We start from the raw sequence: 27,775 nt of genomic DNA, 5'->3' as shown, positions 1-27,775 counted from the left end.
CCATGTCAAAGTTCTTGCCCTCTTCTCTGCCTTGTTGCTACCAAGCAGAGGAAGCCAGACCTGAAGGAAGTTTGAAAGCCTCTCTCCTCATTACTAATCTGCAAAGCACTGTTCCTGAATTCTAATTGGTAGGTTATATCATAGCAAACGCTCATACTCTGCTGAAAGTAGTCACTGAGTATTGTTTTCAGTAACCTTAATCAGGAAACTGCTTTCTCTGTCTGGTACAGAGATTTCCCAATGAATATTTAGCAGTGGCATTTTGCTTTAATTACCTCTATTTTATTTCCATTTAATTCCCTAAATCCTTTAGGTACTGATACTTAATGGTTGGAAGATCACAATCTTAAACTGACAACAGAAACAGTCCACGAGTTCCCTTTCTCAGGTTTTTTTCTCTCTTTTTGTGCTTGTTGTTTCTATCTGAAAGGAAAAAGAACTTGTGCCCCCACCCTTCCCCACCTGCTCAGGTGGGTTAGGGTAGATGCATTCCTCCCCTCCCTTTTATAGTAGTAGCTTAATAAATTTTTTTTTTTCCCCTTGTTATTAAGCTTGGGCCTGCTTTGCTCTCTTCTCAATTGCATTTCACAGCATTCAGTTAAGAGATTGCATTTTCATGGGGGCACTGGCATTGTGCCAGTGTCAAACCATGACAATCACCCTCCTCCTCACTGGTTTCACAGTACAGCTGCTGCCCACCTCTGGAGATTGATGGACATTTCATGGGCAAAGGAGCGGTGAGGACGTGTTGTGATGGTGTGGGACCTGAGCAGGACATACACAACACAGATTAATAAAAGCTGGAGAACATGCTGAGTTGGGCAGGAACAGTTCAATTTCTTCCAGTGGGCCTGTGGTTTGGATTTGTGATGAACAGACTGTTGTTAGCCCTGGGATGTTTCAATCAGTGCTGAGCATCAAGGCCTTTGCTGCTCCTCACACCATCCTGCCAGCAAATAGGTGGGTGTTGCCAGGAGTTGGGAGGAGATAAACTCTTCAGAAGGGCTCAGCAAGGAAGGAGAAGTTGCAGGGTAGCCCTGTATATAAGGGTGTGTTTTGACTGTCTAGGAATTGACAGTGGTGATGAAAGGGTTGAGGGCTGATGATTAAGAATTAGGAAAAGAGAAGATACCAAAGTGGGAATCTTCTCTGACACAGGGGGAAGGCTGGTAGGGAGATTGGTAGTTCCAAGGGTTAAGGGTCCTTCATTCTACTCTTAAGAGCAGGGTGCAATGAAGTTTCCTGGATTGTCCACAGCTTTCCTTCTATGACAAAGTGACCTGCTTGGTGGGAGGGAAAAATGCTGGGGATGATGTTTATCTGGACTTTTATTAAGCCTTTGACATCATTTCCCAAAGCATTCTTGTGGAGAAACTGGCTGCCCATGGCTTGGACAGGTCCACTGTTCACTGTAAAAAAGGGTCTGGATGGCCAGCCCCAGAGAGTGGTAGGGGACAGTTTAATTCAGCCGGTATCCAGTCACAGTGGGGCTCCCCTGGGCAGCACTGAGACCAGTTCTGTTTCTATCAATGACCTGCAGGAGGTCTTTGATAGACCCTCAGCCAAATTGTAAAGGATCTGCCAGAGGACAGGAAAACTCTACAGAGGGATCTGTAGAGGCCCAGGGATTGCGCTGTGCCAGGCAGTTCCTGAAACCCCCTTCTCCCCTACCCCTCCCTGACTACTCATTCTTACTACACCCTTTTCTTCAACTGGGTCCAGCACCGCCGCCACCACTGGGGCTTCAAGCGGATGCTGAAGCACCGGTGGTGCTGACCATGGCGTGTCTGCCAGGCTTCCAGGTATCTCCGAAGGCGGGCATGAATCTGCCCCAGAAACCTTCCTGCAGCAGTACTGGTGCTGTATTCCAGCTCCACTGAGCTGCTGCTCCTGCTGCTGCTGCTGTTGCTGCTCTCCAATACATTGGGATTCATGATCACCACTAGTCTAGGGAGCAACCTGGCTACCGCCACAGATCTTCTGCGTCGCAGCATCATGGAGCTGTTGCTACTGCATCGTCTTATGTTCTTAGGTTTGCTCTCTTCTGTCACTTTGTACATGTCTGGCCTTGCCAACTCCACTCCAAGGCACTGGGGACACTCTTTGGCCCCCAGCAGCCTTGGTGTAACATGCAGATCAGCCTGGACCACCCTGCCGCTCCCCCGGCCCCATCGCCACTGGGACAGCTGTGCCTCCAGCTCCTTGCGGTGCTCCTCAAAGAGCGCCTGGGAGTCCTGGCAGCTCCGGATGAACCTTGGGAAACGCCTCCTGGAGCTCATGGAACGGCGTGGGGAGCTGCCATGGGGCAGCTCCATCTCTGCTGATCTCCGTGCTCTGCCCACGTTGCTCTGCCCCTCCGGCCGGCCGCTCACTGCGCTCGCGTGCTTTGAGTTCTGACGGATCCTCTGCAAGAACCCCAGACGGGCGAGACAAGAGCAGCTCCCCAGAATGCACCACATTGTCCTGCCACGCATGCCACACCAACACACCCCAAATCCACACAGCCCAGCCCAGCCCACACAGCAGATCAGAGGCCACCTACCCATAGACACTTGTCCCGTAGCATGACAATGACCAGGATGAGCTGCAGCACCACCATCGTGACTGCCACCAGCTCACCCAGGGTGAAGATGTTGATGAACCCCATGGCACCGTCTGTGGCAATGCAGGTCACCAGCACAGGCTGGTGAGGAGGCTCCCCAGCAACCTGCAGGGTCCCAGTGATGGAAATCCAGCCCTGGTGGGGTGGCAGAGGCCGAGGCTGTTGGCTGCCAAGACACTGCCAGACTGTTGTGCCCAGCACTGTCTGCTCCTGTGGGGCCCCTTTTATAGCCTGGCAGTCTGGCAGAGTCCCCTCTGTGACATCATGGAGCAGCCAGAACCTTCTTTGTGACAATGTGGGGCAGTCAGAAATCCCTTTGTGACAGCATGGGTCAGACAGAGCCCTCTGTGTGTCATCCTGGGGCAGTCAGAACACCCTTTTGGACACCCAGGAGTCCACAGGAGTCCAATGGAGAGCCCTTGCTGCCTTGGGCACAATGGCCATGCATGCTATGTTGCCCTGCTGAAACCTTCAGGATTCTGTAAGTCAGTCAGGTGCTAACAATTTCCTTTCACATAATGAATCTGTTTTCATTTGTTGTTCGATCTGTAATTGCTGGGAGCAGGAGGAGGTTAACTGCTTCATAAGATAGATCTCTTTTGAATAGATGATCTGTGTCAATTTCATGAGCCTCCATGGCACAAGGGCAGTGATCATGCCCCTGTGCACTGGTGAGGTTGGACTTCAAATCCCGTATTCAGTTTTGTGCCCCACACAACAATAAAGATATTGAAGTTGCTGGAGTGTATCCAGAAAAGGGCAATGGAGCTGGGGAAGGGTCTTGTGCTTTAACCCCAGCTGGAAATTAAGTAAGGAAAAAAAAAGTGAGAAAGAAACTCATAAAATGAGATGATTCAATAAATAGAAACAAATTCCAGAAATACTCGATGAGAGAAAAGAAACAGAGAGGAAAAACAATATTATCAATTTCTCTGCACCCAACAACTGATGTGCAGTCAGTCAGACACTCATCATGAAATCACAGATTGGTTTGGGTTGGAAGGGACCTTAAAGATCAAGTACCACTATCCTGCCATGGCAAAGACACCTTCCCCTGGACCAGGTTGCTCCAAGCCCCATCCAACCTGGCCTTGGACACTTACAGACAAAGGGCAGCCACAGCTTCTCCAGGAAACCTGTGCAGGTCCTCACCACCCTCACAGAGAACAATTCCTTCCTGATTCCCAATTCCCCCTTGTCCTGGCCCTTGTCCAAAGTCTATTTCCACCTCTTGAAGTCAGGGGCTCTTAGGTCTCCCTGGAACCTTCTCCTCCCAAGGCTGAACACCTCCGGCTGTCTCAGACTGTCTCCAGAACAGACAGGCTTCAGCTTCCGAGCGCTCTGCGGCCTCCTCTGGACTCATTCTAGCAGCTCCACATTCTGAAGGACCAAATGCCATCCAGAGGGACCTGGACAAGCTCAAGAAGAGGGCTTGTAGGAACCCATGAGGTTTAACAAGACCAAGTGGTGGTGCTGCATGTGGACAACCCCCAGTATCAAACCAGGCTGGGGATGAACAGATCAAGGACAGCCCTGCCCACGAACTTGGAGATGCTGGTGAATGAAAGGCTGGCCATGCCCTGGTCTTGTGTGCTGGGTTGATCCCACAGTGTGACCAGCAGGGGAGGAGGGGGATTTTTCACTTCTGCCCTGCTCTGGTAAGAGCCCACCTGCAGTCCTGTGGGCAGCTCTGGGGTCCCAGCACAGGAAAGACGTGAAGCTACTGGAGAGAGACCAGAGGAGACCCCAATAGAATCAAAAGGATGGAGCACCTCTATGCTATGAGGAAAGGATAGAGAATTGGGATTGTTCAGCCTGGAGATGAGAAGTTTTGAAGTGACCTAACTGTGGCCTTGCAGGGGGCCAAGAAGGATGGAGATAGACTATTTACAAGGGCCTGGAGTGACTGGACAAGAGAGAATAGCCTCTAACTGAGATAGAGTAGGTTTAGACTGGATATTGGGAAGTCATTCTTCCCTGTGAGGCTGGTGAGGCCCTGGCATAGGTTGCCCCAAAAAGCTGTTGCTGCCCCATCTATGAAAGTGTCCAAGCCAGGTTGGATGGGGCTTGGAGTAACCTGGTCTAGTGGAAGGTTTCCCTACCCATGGCAGGGAGGTAGAACAGGATAATCTTTACAGTGCCTTCCAGCCCAAATCACACTGTTCTTCACCTCTAAGGACTACTGCTGCCAGCTGCTTTTGAGGTACTTTACAGCAACACAAAGAGCCGTAAAAATGCAACAGCCAGTGAGGTGTCAATCCCTCGCTGTAATTGTCCCTCCTGAGCTCACCTTCACAAATGCATTCTGGATACAAAGCCTTGTGGAAATATTGTGCTGCTTTTGGACCTAGAGTGAATAGGTGTCTCCCCAGAGTGCAGCAGCAGGGTTCAGCCCTGCTTAGTCCCACTCAGTGACTGGTCAGGATGCTGCTGAGGCTCAGCAAGACAGGCTCTGGGTTCAAGTGTGTCCCAAAGGAGAAGCAGTTTCCACCACCACCAATAACCAACAGCTCCTTTTCTTTTGGCAGAAAGACACTGCTATGATTATGTAGCATTAGTGGCCACTCCAGGTGCTCCTGAAAAAGGAAAGGAGATTTTGAACATACAGGACTTCATGTGGTTCACCATACCACCCCTGAATGTGGGCAAGAACAGATAGCTAAAGAATACAGGAACAAGTAACCCCTGAGGTGTACTCCTCCATGACACCCACCCACCAACCAACTTGCAGCTCAGTGATTTTTTAATGAGAAAAAATGTCTTTACATTCCCTGAATCTTAATGCTTTTCCTCCCAAGAAGGCAGCCAGTCAGTTTTTGATTCAGTGTATATCTTTGCCATTCATGGCCTGTGGCAAAGAGCTCCAGAGCTATGTAGCTGGCAGGTTCAAAAGTCTAGAGAGTTTTACCTTAGTCAAAGCAAACAGCTCATAAGCAAAGGAAGACACCAATCCATCTGCATCCACTTATTCAGTGTGAACAAAAAAGTTACATTCTTTTAGATACAACTTTACTATCACTGTACCTATCCTCATGGCTGTCCAAAAAGGGCAGTCTATTTTATCTAAAGGATATGAGGCCACTTATAATTTCTGCTACAGACAATAATTGAAAACTAAGCTACAGTTAAGCATGTTTCATGCTTTTATACCCTCAGCAAAATGCTGCAAGGTCAACTGGATGCACACATGCTGTTCACTATAAAAAACAGATTCATCGCAAATTCCGGTTTCACCAACGACAGGTTCCACATTTACAGTTATCAAAAGAAAGTTGTTTCTTTACATGAAAGATAAACAACAACTTGTCAAAAGAACTTGTCAAAGAAATGTTCTTATAGAATCACAGAATGGTTTGGGCTGGGAGGACCTTAAAAATGCCACCTTGCTCCACCCCCCTGCACTGGGCAGGGACAACTTCCACTAGACCAGCTTGCTCCAAGCCCAATCTAACCTGGTCTCAAACTCTTCCAGGAGTGGGCAGCCAAAGCTTTTCTGGGCAGCCTTTGTCAGCACCTTGCCATACTCCTCATAAAAAATTTCATCCATATATCTAGTTTGAAGCTGCTGTCTTTTAGATGAAAACCACCACTCTTGTCCTATCACCACAGGCCCTGCTAAAAAGTCTGTCCCCATCTTTCTTACAAGCCCTGCTTTAAGTACTGGGAGGGGCTCTAAGGTCCCCCCACAGCCCTCTCTCTCTCTCTCAAGGCTGAACAACCCCAACTCTCTCAGTGCATTCTCTCAGGAGATTAGCTCCAGCTCTCTGCTGATCTTTGTGGCCCTTCTAAGGATTTCATCCAACAGATCTATGTCTTTCTTTTACTCAAGGCAGTATTATCTGAGATGAGAGCTACTTAGCGATGTAGACCAAGTTTTGGCCAGAGTATGCCAAAATGTGCTGTGTGACACCGCCTGTATGTCTGCTCTTCAGTGATTCATAGAAAAAAGTCACCAAATAGTTAAAGTTGGAAGGGTCCTCCAAGCATCATCCAGTCCAACCACCCTGTTCAAAGCAGGCTCAACTCAAGCAGGCTTTTCAGTAGCTTGCCCAGTCAGGTTTCAAATACCTTCAATAATGGAAATATGACCACCTCTCTGAGCAATCTGTTCAGGATCCAATCATCCTTACAGGAAGCTTTTATGTTCCAGCTGAGTTTCCAGTATTTCTGTGCTGGTTTTTTTCTCATATTTCAGGCACCAGCTAGAGCACACTGCAGTTTCCACGAAGAAGTTTTCAATGAAATTATATTACAGACCTTCATAAACACTAACTTAGCCTCTGGTTTATCTGTTCCCTTCCTCCACAGATATCCTGAAGTGACTGTGCTTGTGCCCATTTCAGTTCTGCTGCCCCTTGTCTGAAAAAGAGCAGCTCCATGTTCCAGTCTTCTGCACATTCCACCTCTCCCTCCCTTTAACTCTGTATGTTCTTTGTGCTGGGTAACAACACTTTGGAATTAGACCCTACCTCTCCATAAAGTTACTATGTTCCTTCACAGGACACTGCTTACCCTGAAAGAAAAATTTCAGTACTTACCACATTAATCCCGTAGTTCAAGCAGAGACCAGTCATTAAGTCGATGACAGTGACACCTGGCACAGAGGGTGCATGAAACCACACTCCACCAACGAGCATAAGCTTTCCTTCATGCACATGTGCAGTATGTGAATACCTGTGAGTGCAAAATGAGATTGAACTCCATTAGCAAGGGATGCTGGTAGAGACAGGATGAAGATTCTCTGCTGAATGCTCTAAGCAACCTGTCTAGTTGAAGATGCCCCTAACTCATTGCAGGGAGGTTGCACTACTTGTCCTTTAAGAGGTCCCTTTCAAATCAAACTATTTTATGATGCTATGAATGCCTTCTGCTTACCTTGGGACAAGAGGAGGGTGTGTCTCTATTGTCTGCCACTGAAAGCCATGTTCAAGCTCCCTCAGCAGGAAAACTGAACCCAAGGGCTGCTCAGCTGCTCCCAGACCTCCAGCAATCAGCACACCTCCTTCCCAGCTGCAGGCACTGTGAGAGTGGCGGCTTTCTGGGACTGGACCCTCAACAGCAATCTGAAAAAACACAAGACCAAGGCTGAAGTTGGCCAAGCTAAGTGTCTGCTTAATATCCAGGCTTTTAAATGTCTTTTCTTGTGTACTTGAATTTTTTGACACCCAACCTTCTCCACATGTTTCTCTAGGAACTGCTCTGTGCTTCCATTTACACTGTCTCTGGCCCTCAGTACATTTAATATAATCAGTCTTTAGAGGCTTTATTTTCACACATTTATTAGAGGTAACTTTATCTGAATTCTTGCAGGCTGCTTTCTGCTCAAGACATTCACCTGGGAACTACAAGTTTGCTTAGAAACACATGGATTAATGAAGTGACCAGCAAAGCAGGTGATCAGTTGCTCAAACCACAGAGCGGGTTAAAAGGCTCAACTGCAGGACTAAAATCCAGAAAGAAAATGTAAGATCAGGCATCAAAAAAGTATCACAACAAATAAGTGATGTAGAAAAATTTGGAGGCCACTTGGAACATACCTTTTCCCTAGAACAAATGAAACTATATGTTATCATCTGGACGGATGGATGGATGTTTGTAGAACAGTTTCCAACTCACAAAAGTCTGCAGTGACAACAATTTCTCATCTCTTTAGACACTCTATTGCAGACTCCGCTAGCTTCACAATCAACAGCTTTCCTTAGTGTCCATCTGATTTCCTGTACTACTCAAAGTAAAAATGGAGAAGATTTTTTTTTTTATTCTCTGAAGCAGTATTTTAGATATTTATTTGTATCTTGAATCTTCTACAGATTCAATAGCTAGAAGACCTTAAAAACCTTCCCCTGTGAGGTATGTGGCCTAGTCACTCTTGCTGCATATTTCTGTACAGCTGTTTCACTCCCTGTCCAGCTCCTTTTCAGCTGTCAGCTTTGGGTATTTTACAGGAGTTCTGCTGAGATTAAGAACACCATAGAAAATAAAAGAAGCAATTCATGTGTATACCAGATAACACTCCTGGTTACATATCTGAAGACACAGTGTAGGCCTCCCACAACAGTGGGATATTGCTTACTCATGCTTAGCTTGTGAGCTCTTGCAATTATGCATCTCTCACCCTACAATTGTGCTACGTACAAGGCTGGGCTCAAAGAGTTATAGCATTTGGAGTTACATAGGCTGGTGGCCAGTACATAAACAAAGGAGTAAGTCCTCTTCTACTCAATTTCCTTTTATGACACATTCAGCAATCTAGTTGATTGAGGCAAACCAGCAGATGTTGTGGAGGTGGTTTTGATTGCAGCAAAGCTTTTTATACTGTCTCTATCAGTATCCTTCCACAAAAATGTCCAGCCCACTGCTAGATAAGTCCATGATGGGAGAGGTGAAAGAAGACACAGACAGTATGTTCTCAGTAGCATCCAGCAAAAGAGAAAGAGGCCATGGGCACAAGGTGACACAGAAAAAAAATAGACTTACACATAAAACCCCCTCATATTGTTCTATCAGGGTGGCCAAGCACTGGAATAGGTTGCCCAAATAGATTGTGGAGTCTCCATCTATGGAGATAATCCTACCTGAACAATATATTGAGCAACCTGCTCTAGTTCGACCGGTTTCAAGCAAGAGCACTGGACTGGATGACCTCTAGATGTCCCTTCCAACCTCCCCTCTTCTGTAGAGATTGTATTTGACTAAAATGATGGATGTTCAGAAGTCAGGTCTAACTCTGATCACCACTGAGTGTATTCTTACCACAGTGTAGGAGAGTTCTGGAGTGTGCAGGAAATGCCAGTCCCCGAGCACAGGCTCCAGAGCAGAGCGGCCACCATACACAAACAGGTACTGCTCACCTAGGGAAACAGGCAGCCAGGAGGTAACAATTTAGAATCTGGTATGACACAACAGCAAAAATTTCTGTTTGCATAGAAGGGAAGCTGACAAAAAGGGTGCAATAATACTTTGGGTAGATGTCAAGGGCATGCATTTACTGCACTATGCCTCATCTTTCACTGTTTCAGAATGGACTGTGCAGATAACATGGGTAAGTGTTGGTCACTTTCTTCATCTACAAAGCAATATCAAGGCAAAAATAAGATGAAACAATACAAGTCTGACAAAGACAAAATCCAATGTATTATTAATAAAATTTTATTTACCCATTTAGCATTTGCTTTTTTGATATAAAATTCTGACTAGAAGGCTGAATGCTACAGTGTTAATTAAACAGTGCTCTACAAATGGAAAGTGTGCTCCAGACTAGACTAACAACTGCTAAACAATTCCCCTCTGCTCCCCTTGGAGAGTTCCCTGCCAGCTGCAGGAATGGGACACCTTAGGAAAGGACAGCTTTCAGCTCCTGAATGCCACTGCTTAAGTTTTTGCCCCTTACAACCAGGATCTTTTAATAGACCAACCTTCAATTTGCTGTTGCAGGACATGATTCTAGAGCTGTTCACAACTACTGAGTGTTTGTCAATTACTACTGGAAAAGTAACATCTCTTCTGAAGGACTTTGGGATAAAGAGCTAGGGATACTGTTCCCCAAAAAATATCCTTCAGAGACAGCAAAACTTATTTCTGCCATGATCAAGCATGAATAACTTCAGCCATAGATGATCTCAAACAATCAGTCTTCCAGAATGGATTACAGTAGGTTTCAATCCTACTTGCCACCAGGGATCACGCAGATAACAACATTTAAAAATACCGTATTTCAAGTGTCAAGAAGAGATCTCAAAGCCTCCTAATTTCTTTACTACTGCCAGGGTTGAGGAATGGTCAATATGGACTTCATGAAGTTCAACAAGGTCAAGTGCAAGATCCTGCATACCTACAGCCATTTCCACTCTTTCCAGGCTTTTTACCTTTGAATGTAATTTCAGTTGTGCTGTGTCTCCAACGCAAAGCTGCTGCTTCAACAGCAGGCTGCAGACTTACAAGCTCCACTGCAACATCATCTGGGCCTGAAGCATCACAGGTTTCGGGGAACTTCAGCCACAACATTCCCAAGCCTGTGCTCGATGGGGATGTTCGTCCTCCTACCACGAGAGCCAGAGTGTCTGAGAGACAAGACACAGTATGGTACAACCTCTCACCTGTGGAGATACAAAACATCATGCTTCACACAGGTGATTTTCTCATGAAATTTATAATAATTTAAATTGGAAAAGACCCTTAAAGATTATCAAGTCCAACCAGTCCTCCAGCACTCTCAAGGACAAAACTAAACCATGTCCCCAAGAGCCACTTTCACATGGCTTTTAAATCCTTCCAGGGATATGGACTTCACCACCACCTTGGGTAGTCTATGCCAGACATGGATGACACTTTTCTTAGAGACATTTTTCTCAATATCCAACCTAAACCTCCCTTGGCACAGCTTGAAGCCATTTCCTCTTGTCCTGTCCCTTGTCTCCTGGGAGAAGAGGCCAATCTCCCCCCAGTTACACCCTCCTTTCAGGTAGTGGTAAAGAGTGAGAAGCTTCCCCATGAGCCTACTTCAGTTCAGACTGAGCTCCCACCCAGTTCCCTTGGGCACCACTACAACGAGCTTACAGCAGTGGTGGATGAGGGAAGAGCAACAGATGTCATCTACCTGGACTTGTACAAAGCATTTGACACTGTCCTCCCCAACACCCAGTGTCTAAACTGGAGAGACCTGGATTTGACAGATGGACCATTCTGTGTATTAGGACTTGGCTGGATGGTCTCTCTCCAAGAGCCACAGTCACCGGCTCAGTGTCCATGTGGAGACCAGTGATGAGTGCTGTTCTTCAGGTCTCCATAGAGACCAGCACTATTTAACATCTTTGTTGGTAACATGGACAGTGGCACCGAGCGTGCCCCAGCACATCTGCCAATGACAAGGAGCTGTGTGTGCAGTCATGTGCTGGAGGGAAAACGGAGTGGCAATCCAGAGGGAACTGGACAGGAGAAGTGGGACTGTGCCAGCCCCATGGGATTCAGCAGGACCAAGGACAAGGTCCTGCACCTGGGCTGGGGCAATCCCAGCACAAATACAGACTGGTCAGAGAATGCATCCAAAGCAGCTCTGAGAAGGACTTGGGGGTGTTTGTGAACAAAATGCTCGGTATGACTTGGCAGGTTGTGCTCACAGCACAGAACGTCAAACATGTTCCAGGCTGCATCAAACATGTGGTCAGCAGGTTGAGGGGGATGATTCTCAAGCCCTATGCTGCTTTTCTGAGACCCCACCTGGAGTTCTGCATCCAGGTCTGGTGACCCCAGCACAATTAAGACATGTAGGTGTTGGAAAAATTCAGAGTTCACTAGCTTGATCACAGGGTTGAAGCCCCTCTGTTCTGAAGCCAGGTTGAGAGAGTCTGGGCTGTTCAGCCTGGAGAAGTGAAGGCTCCAGGCAGACCTTAGCACCCTTTCCAGTGCTTAAAGGGACTCCAAGAGAGCTGGAGACTGTGGAAAAGGGCTTGCAGTGACAGGACAAGGGGGAACAGCTTCCAACTGCCAGAGTGCAGGGTTAGATGGGATATTGGGAAGAAATTTTTCTCTGTGAAAAGTATGGAGGACCTGGCACAGGTTGCCCAGAGAAGTGGCTGCCATTTGTCTGGAAGTGTTCCACACCATGCTGGATGGGGCTCTGATTAACCTGGTCTACTGGAACATATCCCTGCCCACGGCAGAGGGTTGGAGCTAGATGATCTTTAAAGTCCCTTCCACCCCAACCCTTCTATGATTATATTACTCCAGCCCCTCAATGTCTCTCTTTCTGTTAGAGGCCCAGAACTGGACATGGCACTCAAAGTATCTCTGCAGTGCCCATCAGAGAGAGATAATCACTGCTCTGGGTCTGTGGCCACACTAGGCTGGTACCAGCTAGGTGCCATTGGTCTTCTTGCCCACCTGGGTTCATTGTTCAACCACTGTCAAGCAGAACCCCCAGGTCCTTTTCCAGCTTTCCAGTCATTGTGCCCTCAGCCTGGGGCACTGCATGGGGTTGTGGTGACGAAAGGGCAGGATGAGCATTTAGCAACCAGACCTGTCAGGTGTCTGTGACTGCCAGCATCACTGTGCCATGACAGCACTTTTTCAATAGACTTTCTTTCCCTTTTAGCACAAAGGTATCCCCCTTGCATTGCCATTAGTATGGGAACTCACCCCATCTTTTCTCAGGCATATTCTGTGTGACACAGACAGCTTCCCAGTGGCCTGCATGCTTACTCAGCACGTGGAAATTTCTCACGCGGCAGTGTTGTCCGTCCTCCTCCCCAAAGCCTCCCGTGGTGAGAATAACGTTGGGCTTTATCAGAACAGAGTGGTGACCATAACGTCTCGGGCCAGGAATTCCTGACAGCCTTGTACACACTGCTGCAGGGACACTCCCTGCCATCCCAACAGGACCAGGAACTGGAAGCCAAAGAGAACCAAAGAACTTAGGCAGAAATACAAACAAGGACTTACATCTTAAATTAAGCATATCACCTTTTCAAAATTATCATTCATCTTTTCAAGAAGAAAACACTGAGAAGCAAGTTGACAGTGCACACAGATAATCTGACACGCCCTAAAAATCAGGATATAATGGTTAAAACTACTGCTGTACCAACTGTAACTTCTACTCTGCTCACTCAGCTCCTGCAGGTCTGAGACTGCGTTCATGGGATGGACGTAAGACTGGCCAAAACAAGTGCAGTCTCCTAAATTGCTGCAGCAGTAAGATATGAATCACTGCAGTACCTTCAAAAGAAGGACATGTCTGATTAAGGCACTGTTTGGCTAGATGAAAAGCAAAGAACAGCAGAAAAAGGACAAACACCTGGACGCTGATTTCAAAGTTTCTTGCCAGATTTTGATCCTACTTTCACAGAAGCACTAAAATAACATTCTGAAGCATGACAAGTAATCTATTAATTCCAGTGGTCCTACTATACGAGAGTATTTCCAGTTACCTAAGTAACTTCTCTCTAAATATTATATCCCTTAGCATAAAGCAAACTCAAAGCACAGGACTCCAGCTCACCTACACATTGTTTCCTTTAATTGGTTTGGAATCTGTGTCCTTTTTGTTTTAATCAACGTCTTTATTCTTGTGTTGTAAAAGATGATGAAGTGGAGGAGCAGCTCGCAGTCCATTTTTTGTATAGCATAATCAGAAAAATTGCTTATACTGATTGTTGCTTTATACGAGACCCTACTTAATCATTTGATGAAGTAAGAAATTTCACCTCCTTCGGCTTAAATGTCTTTTTACAGACTGATCTTTTAAAGATTGAGGAGTTTTTTCATATCACAAAATATACTTACCACGATCTCTTTGGCAAATCTAATACTTGCACTTGCTTGAACTGGATAACCGGGCGCATTTATTGATATTAGAGACATATCTTTTGCATTCCCAGTAAAATATATCTAAGCATGGACAATTCACTGGACTTTGAAGGTTTTTACTATTAGTTTTAAATACAACAGAAACAGCAGCAGAAAGACCCTAACGCCGTCTCTAATTAATCAAATATCCTCACTGTAATAAAGTCCGTTAAGCAAATGTTAGATTTTTTTTTCTTAATTTAAGGATAGATACTATGCGTTTAGGAGCCTTCAAAGATTTAAATTAAGGACCAGTGACAATCACACAGTACATTAAATCTCACCCACATTCATTTAGCTTCAATTTCCCAACATCTTCAAATCTAACTGAGACATAACACACGGATTCAGTGGCCTTGTTGGTCTCAGGAATGCCATCCTGCCCTATCCTTTTTCCGCAATGCTTTTCTTGCTCCCTAGAACACAGATTTCAACTTTCTCTTGAAGCTACAACTCCTTGTAGCTTGTGGTGCTATATTGTGAACACTAATGATATAAAACAGGTTAAAAATAACCTTCTGCTTTCTACCCTAAAAAAAGAAGCAATCAGTCAAAAACAGGTATTTCTTGGACTGCTACGGCCACCAAATAATTTTTACTGTGAAAATGCAATCTTGGTCTTGGCTTTTCCCCAGCTGTACCACTTTTGTCCCATCTAAAAAAGTGACATACGGATTTAAAAGCATTTCGGAACAGAAATATGGCAGGTACAATTGCACCCACAAGGGATAAGGAAGCAAAGCACAGCTTCATGTCAGGTTCCTTAGTGGTCTGCTGGACAAGGCAGTAAAGAAAACAGAACAATCTTCTGGAAGGAGAGAACAGTTCAGAGAGCCATATGTGGAGGCACCCGGGAATAAATTCAAAAGGGAGATCCCGAGAACAGGACTAGGAGCAGGGTAGGCTGGCATTGCAGCCATGCACTGGAAGGGCTCATGTATGAACAAATGACAAGCTGATCACACTGACAGGTTCAATAAACTGAAAGAACAGGAATGATCAGAACCAGCAGCATTAGGCCACAGCCCTGGCCTTCATTTGAACAGCAGAACTATTGTGGAGAAGTGGAGAGAGCTACCAGACAGCAGCATCCCATCTGCCCCATCCAGGATTTCAATGTCTCCTAAAACCTCTCAGAGATGCCTAGATGAGATAAAAGAATACTGTAAAAACTACTTGGTGTGTACCTGTCATGCTGGGTGACAACGGGGTCCAGGAAGGTTCCATTCCCTTTGATGCAGCCAACACAAAGTAATGAGAACATTTCAGATGCCATTCCTGTAGCAAGCCCAAAGTAAAAAAACAAACAAACAAACAAACAAATCAAGGAAGAACCAAATAATCCCCTTCAAAATCTTAGAGCAAACAGTAGTAAGGACCTCAAAACAGCCAGAGTGACCAAATCAAGTACCAACCCAGCCTAGCACTGTTCCCATAAATGGTCAGAATCAGAGGGGTAAAGCTGCATTCAGAGAAAGAACTGGTGGGTAAATACCTCTCTAATTCCAACTTTCAAAAATTTACAGTCCAGGGATCTTCTAAGCAAGAAGCTGTGTCTTTGTATTGAACAATCCTTGGAGGATTTTTCATCCATGAACCAACCCAGCTGCTCTTTGAACTCACATAAACCTTTAACATGCCGAACATACATCCCATAGCTTAACTGTGTGTTCCATGGGAAAGTTTTTCTTTTGGGAATCAGCTTCCCCTTATGCCTCTGAGTTCTGATAATAAAAAAAGAGTGAGGTCTTTATACAAGAGGGATTAAAGTTTCTTAAAGTTCATGGAATACAAGAAATCACAAATGTTAAAAGTTGCAACATGCTCTGTGCCAGACAATAATACATAATTTTCAGTCTGGCCTTAGAAACATTCTGAGGCAGAAGCAAATGTAATGTACAGGAAGCCAGTAGCAATGAGAGTTTACTGTGGCATTTATGGACATTAGTGAATTGAGTGTGTTCATTCCCATCGGGTGGGATACATTCAGCCAATTATTGTGACTAGCAAGCATAAACATGAAAAAGAACTCATTGTATCAGCTTAATTGTCCCAATCCATAATAGAAGTAAAAAGCACCTTTTCAAAAGACATCCAGAAATTAATGTAAATACTGCAAATGGAAGACTCCACTATTAGTCCCTAAGAAAATTATTCCAAAAATCGTCTCCCTCCACCCTGGGTGTCTATTTTACATTTTTTACTGAATTTGACCAAGCTTGTTTACAATCAGACCTTGGGTCTTACTTAATCTTTCTCTCAAAGGCTAATTGTAGAGCTCTCTGTTGTCACATCGTTTACTCCTCTGTGCACATTTCCAGCTTGAATTCATGCACATTAACCTCCTTTGTAAGGAAAACAATACTAAATCTTTACCTTCCCACTGTATGAGCAATGACCTTGACCTACAATTCCAGTAGATATTTCTAAACCACTTAGCAAATCTGCCACCACTTTCAGTCACCACTTTTGCATTCATATAGCAGAGCAGATCCTAGCATGTTGGCAAAATAGATTCAAGCACAGTCTTTTGTTTTCATACTACAGTAATTCAATTTCTAGAATTATAAACAGAAAACCATAAAATCAAAAGGGAAACTTCTAATAAGTATTCCATAGGATATTTAGGTCAAAGTTACTCACTATCTTGCACTTCTCTTCTATACTTCAAAGAGTTGGAAATTTTGCCAGCAGTTAATATAAAAATGGCAAAGAACAGTCATTGTTGAATTTCAATCATTAATGCAGGAATGGCTGTACAAAGTCAGACCAAAAAATTCCTGAAATTAGTAACCTGTATCCAACAATGACAAACAATAAAGTAGTCTATGGAAATGGAGGAAAGCAGGAAAAGTGCATTTGCTTTCCCCAAGAATGCCCTCAACCAACTACAGCCAGGAACAGCACATCAGGTGTATATTTAGGTATTCAGTAATCCTTAATGGATTTCTCTTTCATTAAAGTAATTGTCCATTGAACTCGTGCCAACTTCTTTTATACTACCAGGTAGTTTGCTATGACAAGCCTGTCTCCTTGAGAGACTGCTCACAGGAAGGAAGGAACACGCAGCTTTTCTAAGATCAAGGAGAGCCTTCTTGCCATGCTGCTTCACCACGAGCTCCCCACGACCTCTGTGTTAACTAAGCTGATCCAAGGTCCATTCTGCCGCATGAACACTTGTGCCTCAGCAGCTCTGTACAGAATTGCAACCATAAGAATTTGCAAATACCTTATGATATCAAAGCCAGGTCCCTGATCTTCAGAATAATGAAGGGTTACCTCATACTCATCAAAAGGCTCCAGAGTCTGCACTCTTTGCTGCTCATCTTCTGGAATACAACAGGTGAAAAACTCATTCATATCCATGACAGTGCACTCAGTCCAGCCCTAAAAGATAAATCCCTCAAAGTTATCATCCCTGGGAGGGCAGAAACTCACTTCCCACAGGAAAACAAAGACCCTAAATTAGACAGCTGCAAGAGCCACTTAAGACTCTTTAGCTAAAGCAAACCTTCCCAAAACCTGGTGAAAATAGATCTCTCATCTGTATAGTTAAAAATTTAACTTATCACATCAAAAGTGTCAGAGGAACCCATTACTCCCATATGAGGCAGCAGGCTGTAAGCCAATTGGAAGCACCTTGTAATGAAGAGTCATGCTACCAGAGAAGGCAGTAGCTTAGCCTCAGCCCTGTCTGCTTCAGCCCATAACTGAGCAACCACTCAGTGTCCCAGTCATCCTCAGATAAATCATGCCTTGTGCACACCCCACCCTAGGGCTGCAGGCGCTCACCTTGCCCAGGAAGCGCCTCTGCTGAGCCTTGCAGTCAGGGTACTGTGCCAGGGAGCGCAGTGCAGTGTTCAGCTGCCTGAAATGCTGCTGCATGACACGTCCAAAGGGGTCCTCTGGGTGCACCTGCTCATACAGCAGGAAGCACGCCTGAGGGAAATGCTCTGCTGCCCACTCAATCAAGGCATCTGACCTGTTGGGAGATTGTGCGTAAGAAATTAAATTGAGGGCCCACACATTGTACAACAGGTGCAGTGTATCCTTCTGCAACACCATAAAGCTGCTATTAAGGCATCCTGACAAGTGGTAATACCCTAATGAGAGTGCTGTGCTGAACATTTCCTCCCCACTTGCACAGACAATTCAGGGGATGAGAAGAACAAAAACCTCAAAACTGTTCATTTGCAATTTTTCTTCCTTTTTCCCTTCCTTTTAGGATTGCATGTGGACCTCAATTACGTAGGGAGCTATTTGGGATGCCACAGATTTCCCAAGGTTTTAGTTTCAAGAGACCAGGTCTCCGAGCCCAAGGTGATGCACTCAGAAAGAAGCTTGTTGTTTTCCTTTCACCCCTGGGCAGACAGGAGAACCCAGCTGACCTGGTGTTCTCCATGTAGGTGAGCACCACCTCTGCGATGAAGAGGGTGGGGATTTCATTGTTCAGTCCTGCTTCCTCCAGGGTTCTCTCCAGCTCAGGCAGCTCTGATAAATCCACTCCCAGTAATTTATAATCATCTCCAGAAAAGGTAATGGCTCCTGGGAAACAAAAATGATGCAACCTCACTATGGTGCTGCTCCAATACTGCGACCAAAAGAGACAAACATGAGAATCAAATGCACAGGCAATCACTCACAAGGCTATGTCCATCAACTATATTTCCCTGGAACACGTACAAGAAAATCCCCATCACTACATGACCATGAAGGGATAGTGCCATGGGATCCATTAACTGCAGATCTAAAACTGTATTCCTAATGTAAATTTTACCTAAGATTTCTCATAGAATTATTACACTTACTATAACAACAAAACCTTATTATATTTACTTAAAGAGAATTTCTGAACCACTGTAATTCAAAATCAAACCTAAAGGGCTCTCATTTCTCATTTATACACCTTTTACTTTAGGCTAAGAATGCACCATTGCTTTGATAGAATGTCAGTGGTTCTCCTCACAATAAGAAAACCATTCTCAGGTTTCCTAGGCTTGCTTAGTTTGTTTGTTAAACAGATTTCATTTCTGTATAATAGCACTGAGTCCTGAAACTGCATATGCTATCTCTCAGCAAACACCAGGACCTGACTCACAGATCACTATCCTCAGAAATAAGCTCCAGTTTATGATCTGCACGCAATATCATACTTCTGTATCCCATCATAATATGGTAAGTTATGGCCTGTTGTTGACTTTTTCAGTCAAAACCACATCATTAAAAAGCCAAACTGTAAAGTACCTTTAGAAATCACCTACGTTGTCTCTGCAGACCAATAACTGTATCCGTCCTGAGGACAGTTAACCTATCTGAGATCTTCCTTTAATTACCTGAAGATTCTTGGTATGGACAGAGTTCCTTGCCAATATTAAAAATGTGAATGGATTCGGGAAGAAAATGAACAAGTTCATACAAGAGCTACTCACTAAGACCTGGGAGTCAGGAACTCACACTCTATAGCTGTCTTCCATCTGTATTTAAATTGATCAATGCCATCCAAATACAGCAGCTTACAAATGACCCTACTGCATTTCATTCCATGTTTGCCAGACTATTTGCGTACTTTGTCAAACTCCTACACTCACTCATCTTATTGCAAGTCCCCATGTTTCCTGCAGGTTTATGACATTTCATCTTCTATAGCACATCATCTAGAGCATTACTGGAAAAGCTGGAGGAAAACACATGCAGAAAAAACCTCTAGTGAGCCACATGCTTTACATTCCTCCTTTTGCCCCTCAGCACTCGGCTGGCACAAAATTCTCTAGTAGTTTCACAAGGCTCATTTTCTCCTGCCTTGGAGGGAAAAAAAAAGTCAGGAGACATAACAACTAATGTTTTATTACAGTCAAGACACTTAAGAGTCAAACCTTCTCTCTTACCCGTCAAACCCCTAAATCATTGTATAATTTAGGGTGAAAGGGACATTTAAAAGTCATCTTGCCCAAATGCTTCCTCGTGGCAATTATCTGTGTCATGTTGCTCAAAGCTTTGTCCAGTCAAGCTCTATCTCTGTTGTGGTTTTGGTCCCCTAGGCTGGAGATTCCATTACCTTTCTGTTCCCATTTTTAACTACTCATGTGGCACAATCTCCCCCCCTCCCCGATACTTTCATCATACATCACTGGAATTTCTTTTTTTTGCCACTTTCAACTGTCCCTTGACTATTTGCTTTATGCCTCCAAGAAAAGAGTAGCTCTGATCTTTCTAATCTCTCCCAATAGGTAAGCTGACGAGTGCTGTAAGACTCACTTCCCTCCCAAACTCCTCCCCGCACAGCTGAACAAAACCAGCTCTATCAACCTTCCCTCCTACACCACCTGCTCCATCACTTCATCATCCTCATAACCTCCCGCTGGACACGCTACATTTTGCCACTGGCTTTGTACCGGTATGCTCCAAGCTGGACACACCCTTTCAGAAGTTGCAACAGAAAAAAACTGACCTTGGTTTGATATAATCAGCTCCTGACAAATCCATCCTGGCTTCTTGCTATCTCCCAGATGCTTATCTCCCAAATTATTTGTTTCAACATTTTTCATAAAATGAATATGCTTTTCATCTACGATTTCATAGTTCCCCTACTATAATCTCTTGATTTTTGAAGGCTGAAGCTGTGTTTATTCCTTCTAAACACTTCGTACAAAAAAAAAATCTTCCATAAAAGCCATACCTAATCCTTTCCCTCCAGTGTCTCCCACCAGTGCTGACAACTCTTTCAGTCCTTTGATCAGAGTAGCTTTTTGGCAGGCCACATTTGGGAAATCTACCTCATATACCACAGTGTGATGCAGAAGACCCATATCCTTCAAACGGAAGTATAAGGAATCAAAGCCAGCACCTAAAGATAGGATCTGCAGAGACAGTATCAGAAAAAGTTATACACAACTCTAGCAGCATCTTGAGCATCTAGGTGTGAAAAGTATTAAATATCATCTGCAGAGTGACAAAATCAGACAACCTCCTGCAAGAGGCAGAAGAATTTTGTGTGGATATTGCTCTCCCCCAGATACCTCTGCCAAAGCGACACATGGACAGCCACAGTACTGCCAGTCAGATTTCTGTGCCCTGCTGGGAAAGGATCCCAACAGATGCAATAATGAGTCACTGCCCAGATGCCAGAAAAACTTTACACACATTTAGTGAGAGATGCCAGAAGTCCCAGAGAAAATATACCTGTGTCCTGGGTAGGCTTTGTGTCTTCAGCAGGAAGTCCTGAACACAGTGATCTACAGCATGGGCACGGATGTAATAACCCCTGTAAAAAAAAAAAATCAGTTGTAATCACTGTCCAGGAACCTGATTTCTCCAGCACTGGCAACTTCAATTAAAAAAAAAAAAAATTCTCTAAGCTTCTACACAATAATTCCGTTTACAGACCTGCACTAGGAGATGATTTTGTCATCTCTAGAGCTTACTAATAAATACAGATCTCCTGCAACCAGTTTCTGTAAGACAACAGGTAACCCAGAGAAAATGTGCAGCTACCCCAGCTGTACTTGCTCTGTTTTGTGCAAGTATTTGCTGAATGAAAACATACTAATCCAGACACTGATGATGCTCCCTGGCAATGCAGATGACTGATACCTGAGCTCCTGCCCCAAACTGAAGTGAGAACGGAACAAAAAAGGAAGAAAAGCAAAGTCAGGAGACAAATCCTATTCTCTGTTTTTTTTAATAAATGGAAGTCAGACTAACTCCTGGAAAGCATTTACCATTTCCATACTTTGACAAGGACTGATGTCTCTTGCTTCTTGGCATTCTCTTTTAGTTAGTTTCATCCTAGATCCACCTAGCTATATTCCAGCTCTTTTCACCCCTTTAACACGCATGTTATCATCTTCACACCTCACAGAGACCACACAGCGTAAGATGTCCCAAAATTGTTGATAAATGCAATACAGAACTCTTCCTGTGAATTCAGCTTGGCATGCCAATGTTGTGTGACAAATCAGTGCAGGTTTCCTGATGAGTCACACACACCTTCATAGCCTGCAGGCTTCTGCTTGAATACCACTGATTTTCCCCTGAATGAAACTCCTTTGGCAATTCACAGTCTTTTGGATTGCATTAAACTATTCTCCTGAAATTATGTAAATTCCACCATGTCATCAGCCTAGAGGCCTCTGCAAACATACATTAAAACATTCTTGTGTCTTACAAAGCTCTGGATAAGTTCTCCTAGTCAGACACCACTGATTCAAAAGATATTGCTTCCCAGAGCCACCAAATACCTTACAGAAATGGTAACATTCTGGGTAGTTAATGAGAAAACTATTGATGTAATTACATTATTAGTATATTTTCAAATACTACAGTTTTCAGCAGCATTGAACACTGGAGTTAGGAACCAGTCTGGTACCATATTTTACTCAGGACAAACCATTCAGTTTTGGTCCAGAAGCCATGAACATACTAACAGTCTAAGAAGGTTACATTACTGCGAGGCAGGGCACTGCAAGCTGCCACTGTGTGTACTTTGCTTAAAACGTGTTTGAGAAGCTGTGCCTTGCCCAGCTGACAGCTCCAAGCATGAGGGTTTGTGGTGGAAGGGCCCTTAAGCTGCTCTCATTCCACCCCTGCCATGGCAGGGACTGTCCCAGACCTTCGACTGTCCAAGGCTGCTCCAAGCCCGTGTCCAACCTGGCCTTGGGCACTGCCAGGGATGAAGCAGCCACAGCTGCCCTGGGCAACCAGAGAGCCAGGGCCCTGCCACCCTCACAGGGAAGATCTCCCTACCAATATGTAACCTAAACCTACTCTCAACTCAAAGCCATTCCTCCCCCTGTGCTGTCACTCCTGGCTCTCCGCAGTCCGAGATCCCCTCGCACGCCCCGCGGGCACCGGGGTCCAGCAGCCGGAGCAGCCGAAGGTGCTGCCAAGCACTCGCTCTCACCGGTGGATAAGGGGCGCTCGCCGCCGCCGCCGCCCCGCCAGAAGCCGCAGGAACCGGTCCTGGATGTAGCCCCGCGCTGCCGCCGAGCACTTGCTGACGGCGCTACTGCCGCCGGTGCCCTGGACCTGCCGGGACGACGACACGGCGCTGCCGCTGCTGACCCGCATCGCCACCCGAGGAAACACGGGCCCCGGCGCGGGATGGCGGAGCCGGGCAACCCCAAGAGGACTTCGAGGGGAGGGGACGGCAGTGCGCCGCCGTCGGATCCCCCTCCGTCCCAGCCTGCGCTTCCCCTCGCTCTCCGAGCAGCTGGGCCGAGGCTCCTCGGGCCGCCCCCCGCGGCAGCGGGGCCTCGCGATCATTCGCAGCTCGGGCGCTGCTCACGGCCCGGGGGTCGCTCACAGCCGGGGCCACCCACAGCACCGGGCCGCCCGCCGCCCATCCTGCGCACGCCGCGCCGACCGGAAGCGGGAGCGCAGCGCCGGACGCAGAGAGCGCGGAGCGCGCGCCCCCTCGCGGGGCCGCCCCGGCACTGCCGGTGCCTCCCACCGGTGGGGGGACCTCGGGCGGCGCCGCTCGTCGGGAGAGAGACGGAGCGCACCGGGCACCGGGCACGGAACGCAGCCGGCTCGGAGCTCATTGGGCACCAGGCACGCATTTCACCGGGCACCGGGCGGCTCCGGCGCGGTAAGCTCTGCTGGCTGCACGGCTGTCCGGAGACCCAGCTGCGTTCCCAGGCTGCCGTGCTGAGCACAGCTGGGCAGGGCCGGAGGAGTGTCCGTGGCGGCCGTGGGGAGGGTTCCTCTTCGGGATTTTTACCGGGCGTTACAGAGGAGCGGTGATAGTCTGGTGGTAGTGGTAGAGGTAGTCTATTCAGTCTATTCAGCCATTGTTCTATTCAGTGTCTCTACACATCTTGCAACCCACAAATTAGTGTATTTTGCTTTAAATAAATTACAGTCTCAAAGTGTCTCTTTTAGAGTGGCATACTGACCACTATGTATATTTATTACTGGGACCATAAGGCTCAGTCCTCAGCCCAGTGCTAGATTTAACCAACGACCACATGGAAGTGTTTCTCCGACATGCATTTTTATTAGCACTGCTTTCCTGGTGATTCCTGGCAGATTCTGAGGCAGCCAGCACAGTGGCCACATTTACAGCACAGGATGCAGAGCCTTGCGGGATCTCCTGTATTTCTATTTGTATTCTAGATGGGTGTTCTGTTCCTGCAGGCATGAAAGCTTCCCTTTCCTTCAAGTTTCCTTTTCCTAACTGTTCATGATTTTGTTGATCCTGTCATAGCAGAGCTATGGATCTGGAAATTATATTTTGCTTTAGTTACAGGTTAAAACTTACAGGGAATGCTAGCTTATCCTGCTGGCCCTTCAGAACCTGCAGGATTTCCAATTACACTGGCAGCCTGAAATTTGTGATGGATTAAAATGCATGGCAGCAAGTTGGGGAACGGCCACTGAGGTCAGTGCCTCCAGCCATTCCTGAAGTCCTTTCAGTCCTGTGTTTCTATATCCCTAACAATATTCTGTGGAAACTCTGAGCTGACACTGAAACATGAACTGGGCATCTTGGGTTTAACACAGACCCAAATTGTTTTGGGAATAGGGGTGGAGCAATCTGGGAGATTATTCTACTTTGATACCACATACAAGGTACCACAAGATACCACATTTGCATGCCAAGAAGGGAATCTGGGTCAGATTTCCATGTTAAAGGATGAGAAGGCAGTGTGAAGCCCTTCTTGGGTCTGTCAGTGTCTGATCCTTAGCTGTCACAGATATAAAATCCTGTAATCACTCACGACTTTTTCAGGCTCTCATTTGAAAGAGGATGGGACTTTTGTTTCTATGTCCTTAATAGTTTTGGAAAGGTATTTTGTGGTCTGATTGCTGTCACAGGTAGGAATCTCCTCCAGATTTCTTGTTGTGTGTCCCACTCCTCGAAGGATCCCCCCCAGGGATGACATTCATGACATTCAAATCATGTGAGGAATGCACAGCTCACCCCAAATAACAGAAACACGTAGCAGGTCAGCATGGGGCCCCATGCTGCTCCCACCCGCACTGGGTGCAGAGGGGGAGGTGCACAATGAAAAACATCTGCTGCAGCAGCTATCTATATCCCTCATGTTTGGGAGGGGGCCTTGCCTACCTGACCTCAGAGCTGATGTTACAGAACCACAAAGGAGGAGCAGGGAGCACTCCAGAGTCACAGCCAGGCTGCCCAGCCTGAGAGGGACACACCAGCACTGCTCAAGGACAGAGGAGAATGGGTGATATTGTCCCCATAGATGGGCACTCTGTACCCACAGGGTGAAGGCACTTTAATTCCAGGTGAACCAAAGAAGTCTGAGTCTCTACGGGCTGACTCACCAACAGGAGATGTGTGCTTCTGGTTCTCTATAAGCATTTCCCGTTACCTGCTCTGCTTTCCCAACCACTCAGGTGCAAGATGAATGTTACCAGTTGATTATCAGCATGGTGTCTGTATGGGCTTGCACCTGGGGAACAGTTACAGGTCGGTATTTTCCTAAGCAGGAGTGCTGTGCTATGGAAGCATTGCTAGCTAAAATACTTGGTTGTAGCATTATGGATGTTGTCCTGTTGCTCCCCATTACTGTAAGAGTAGAGGGCTGTATTCATTTGCCAGTCTAGGACAATGTGGTAAGATTTTGATCTGGGAGAACATATGGTTTGAGCCTCAGATCTCAATCATTTTATTGTAATGTAATGTCACAGAGAGGCCTCAGTGATGGGGCATTTACTGCCCTTGTCTGGCTAAGGGCAGCAAAATACAGAGCTAAGCAACACAACTTGTGAGTTATACATATGGAAGTCATGAGTGTACAGTATAAACACTGCACAAAATACATCTGTGTCATCAAAAAGGCTGTGAGTAATAAAATAAGATACAGTCACAGAATCACAGAAAATTTAGGTTGGAGGAGACTTTTAAGAATTGTCTAGTCCACCCCTCTGACATGGGCAAGAACAGCTTTCACTAGACCCAGTTGCTTAAAACCCCATCCACCTGGCCTTGATCACTGAAAGCAATCACAGGAACTTGGTCACAGGAGACTTGCTTCCTGGTCATTAAGAATGTAAACATCTCCAAAAAACCCCATCACTGTCCAGGAAAAAACTGATTTTCTCATTCTTTGATGTTCGCTGGAATCTTGTCTCCATCGAAAAAAGTGATAGAAAGGAATTTTAGAAGATATCCTTAGATATAATGGCCGTGATGTCAGAAGTGGAGAGAAGAAACAATCATCCTCTGTCTTGTCACAGAAGTTAGGAAGTGCAGGAAACAGTTGTGAGGACTTTCAAGAGTGGTTTGTTTTATTGCCTTGTGGAGACTACAGTAGAGATATGGATGTGCTGAAATGCTAACCCAGAGGGATAGGCTTTGCACTGGTGGTGTAATGATGTAGATTTGTGAACCAACACTTGAGGAGATGTGGCAAACAAGAATGCTGAAGATGGAGTTTTTGTTTTTCTGTTGTTCTTGTTTTGCAGAGAACTTGGACCAGAAGATCTGAGGGAAGTACCAATGTGCTAATATTTATAGGATGAAAATGACATGTCTTGTGGAATTGTTCAATTTGACAGTATCAGCCCTGGACAGAATAATGGAAGGGTTGGCCACACATTATCAGAGTGAATGCTGACTGTCATTAACTCTACAGCCAATGTACATTTCCAGGAAATGTAATTTATGCCTGTTTGGAATACCACCAGTGGGGGTATGTTGCTATCCCAGGATATTTTGCTTCCCTTTTCAATTTTATGCAATATTGTGGTCTTTTAAAATCTAAACATTAGTAATTTAGAACTTCTTAAAGTTGTGTTATCCAATTCATGTTGAAGGATAAGAGCTTGACTTTAGGCACTGCTGGAATCAGTAATTTTGGAAAAGTTACTAGTTTTGAAAATTATGTCTTTTTGCAGGAGGACACTCTCAAGCTCCACATCAAGGGATGCTGAGTTCCACCTGCCTTCCTTTTGCTCACTGGGAGCACTCTTCATCTGTTCACCTACCACAGAGCTCCTGGGCTACCTGCTGCTTTCCCTATTTTAAGGACACATTACCAAGTGTATCTGTTGCATTTACATTCAGTGATTCTCTTAATTTTATGAATAAACATGGATTGTACTCATAGCATGGTACTCCTGATAAACGGAGACTGCAAGTGCTGCTCTGTTGCAGGTATGTCTGTGCTGTTCAGAGACCTTGAAACACTGCATCAATTTACTTTTTCTGTCTGATGCCTTAAGTTTTAAATGTCATATTTTCCAGATTCTGTACTGCCTTAGTGAATTACTCTGAACTTCATATAAAGTGTCAGCAAGCTCCCCTCACAGCTCAGTCACACAAAACAATCATTTTCCAGCCCCAAAACCAAGGACACCGGTGCAGCTTCAGCCCCAAAAAAGTGCAAACAACAGGGAATTGAGGAGAGCAACCTGGGAGGATGGGACCTCATAACCTGGAGCTGTAACTGGACAATGAACCCCAATACGGAACTGGACCAAAACCTATAAAAGTGTGAGAACTCATGACCCAGGGTCCATCTTGGGTGTAGCCACAGCCAGGCTCTTGTACTGCCCAAGGTGTATTCTTTAAAGGCCTTTTAATAAATGCCTGCTTTATTCCTTTGACTCTCTCCAGCCTCTGTTCTAGGTCTGCCTCTCTAGGCATCATCTGTACAGGCCAAACTGCAGTTTGAGTTATTGCACAGTGTGAGTTTTCTCAAAGAGTTACTGAGCAAGACAGAAGCCTTTATCTTCCACTGTGGGAAGCTGAAGTTGCAGAAGTAACCTTTACACCTGTATTTAGGGACCTGGTGTTTGGGGTGCTGTTCCTGCAGCTGCTTTGATCAGCAGATTCAAGCCTCTCAGAGCTCCATTTGTATT

General features: G+C 45.6%; 2 protein-coding genes and 1 long non-coding RNA gene across 4 annotated transcripts; 1 reads left to right on the top strand and 2 right to left on the bottom strand.

The window, feature by feature from the left end:
• Window positions 1-1,310: 1,310 nt before the first annotated feature.
• Window positions 1,311-4,996, bottom strand: LOC146768876 (uncharacterized). Its single transcript, XM_085588180.1, has 3 exons — window positions 4,893-4,996; window positions 2,543-2,737; window positions 1,311-2,405 (listed from the first exon to the last, which is right to left on the bottom strand). Exons 2-3 carry the CDS (start codon window positions 2,645-2,647, stop codon window positions 1,695-1,697), a joined length of 816 nt encoding a protein of 271 aa, XP_085444306.1. The 5' UTR covers window positions 2,648-2,737; window positions 4,893-4,996; the 3' UTR covers window positions 1,311-1,694.
• On the bottom strand, window positions 3,440-23,313 carry LCMT2 (leucine carboxyl methyltransferase 2). Its single transcript, XM_021538777.4, has 13 exons — window positions 22,845-23,313; window positions 21,125-21,206; window positions 20,622-20,802; window positions 18,334-18,490; window positions 17,738-17,927; window positions 17,225-17,332; window positions 15,133-15,223; window positions 12,737-12,985; window positions 10,468-10,698; window positions 9,356-9,453; window positions 7,478-7,665; window positions 7,141-7,276; window positions 3,440-5,178 (listed from the first exon to the last, which is right to left on the bottom strand). Exons 1-13 carry the CDS (start codon window positions 23,204-23,206, stop codon window positions 5,011-5,013), a joined length of 2,241 nt encoding a protein of 746 aa, XP_021394452.3. The 5' UTR covers window positions 23,207-23,313; the 3' UTR covers window positions 3,440-5,010.
• Window positions 23,314-23,361: 48 nt separating this feature from the next.
• Window positions 23,362-27,520, top strand: LOC110474963 (uncharacterized). Of its 2 annotated transcripts, XR_014957479.1 has the most exons (5): window positions 23,362-23,531; window positions 24,186-24,323; window positions 26,378-26,604; window positions 26,810-27,068; window positions 27,159-27,520. It is a non-coding gene; the product is annotated as an uncharacterized LOC110474963 (long non-coding RNA). The 2 variants fall into 2 exon arrangements; XR_014957480.1 differs by lacking the exons at window positions 23,362-23,531; window positions 24,186-24,323 and adding an exon at window positions 25,196-25,379.
• The last annotated feature ends 255 nt before the right edge of the window (window positions 27,521-27,775 follow it).

This window comes from Lonchura striata, chromosome 1, assembly GCF_050655825.1.
Source record: "Lonchura striata isolate lonStrDom1 chromosome 1, ASM5065582v1, whole genome shotgun sequence".
Lineage (NCBI taxonomy): Eukaryota > Metazoa > Chordata > Aves > Passeriformes > Estrildidae > Lonchura > Lonchura striata.
The sequence above is the reverse complement of the archived record's forward strand: the minus strand, read 5'-3'. Positions and strand labels throughout refer to the sequence as shown.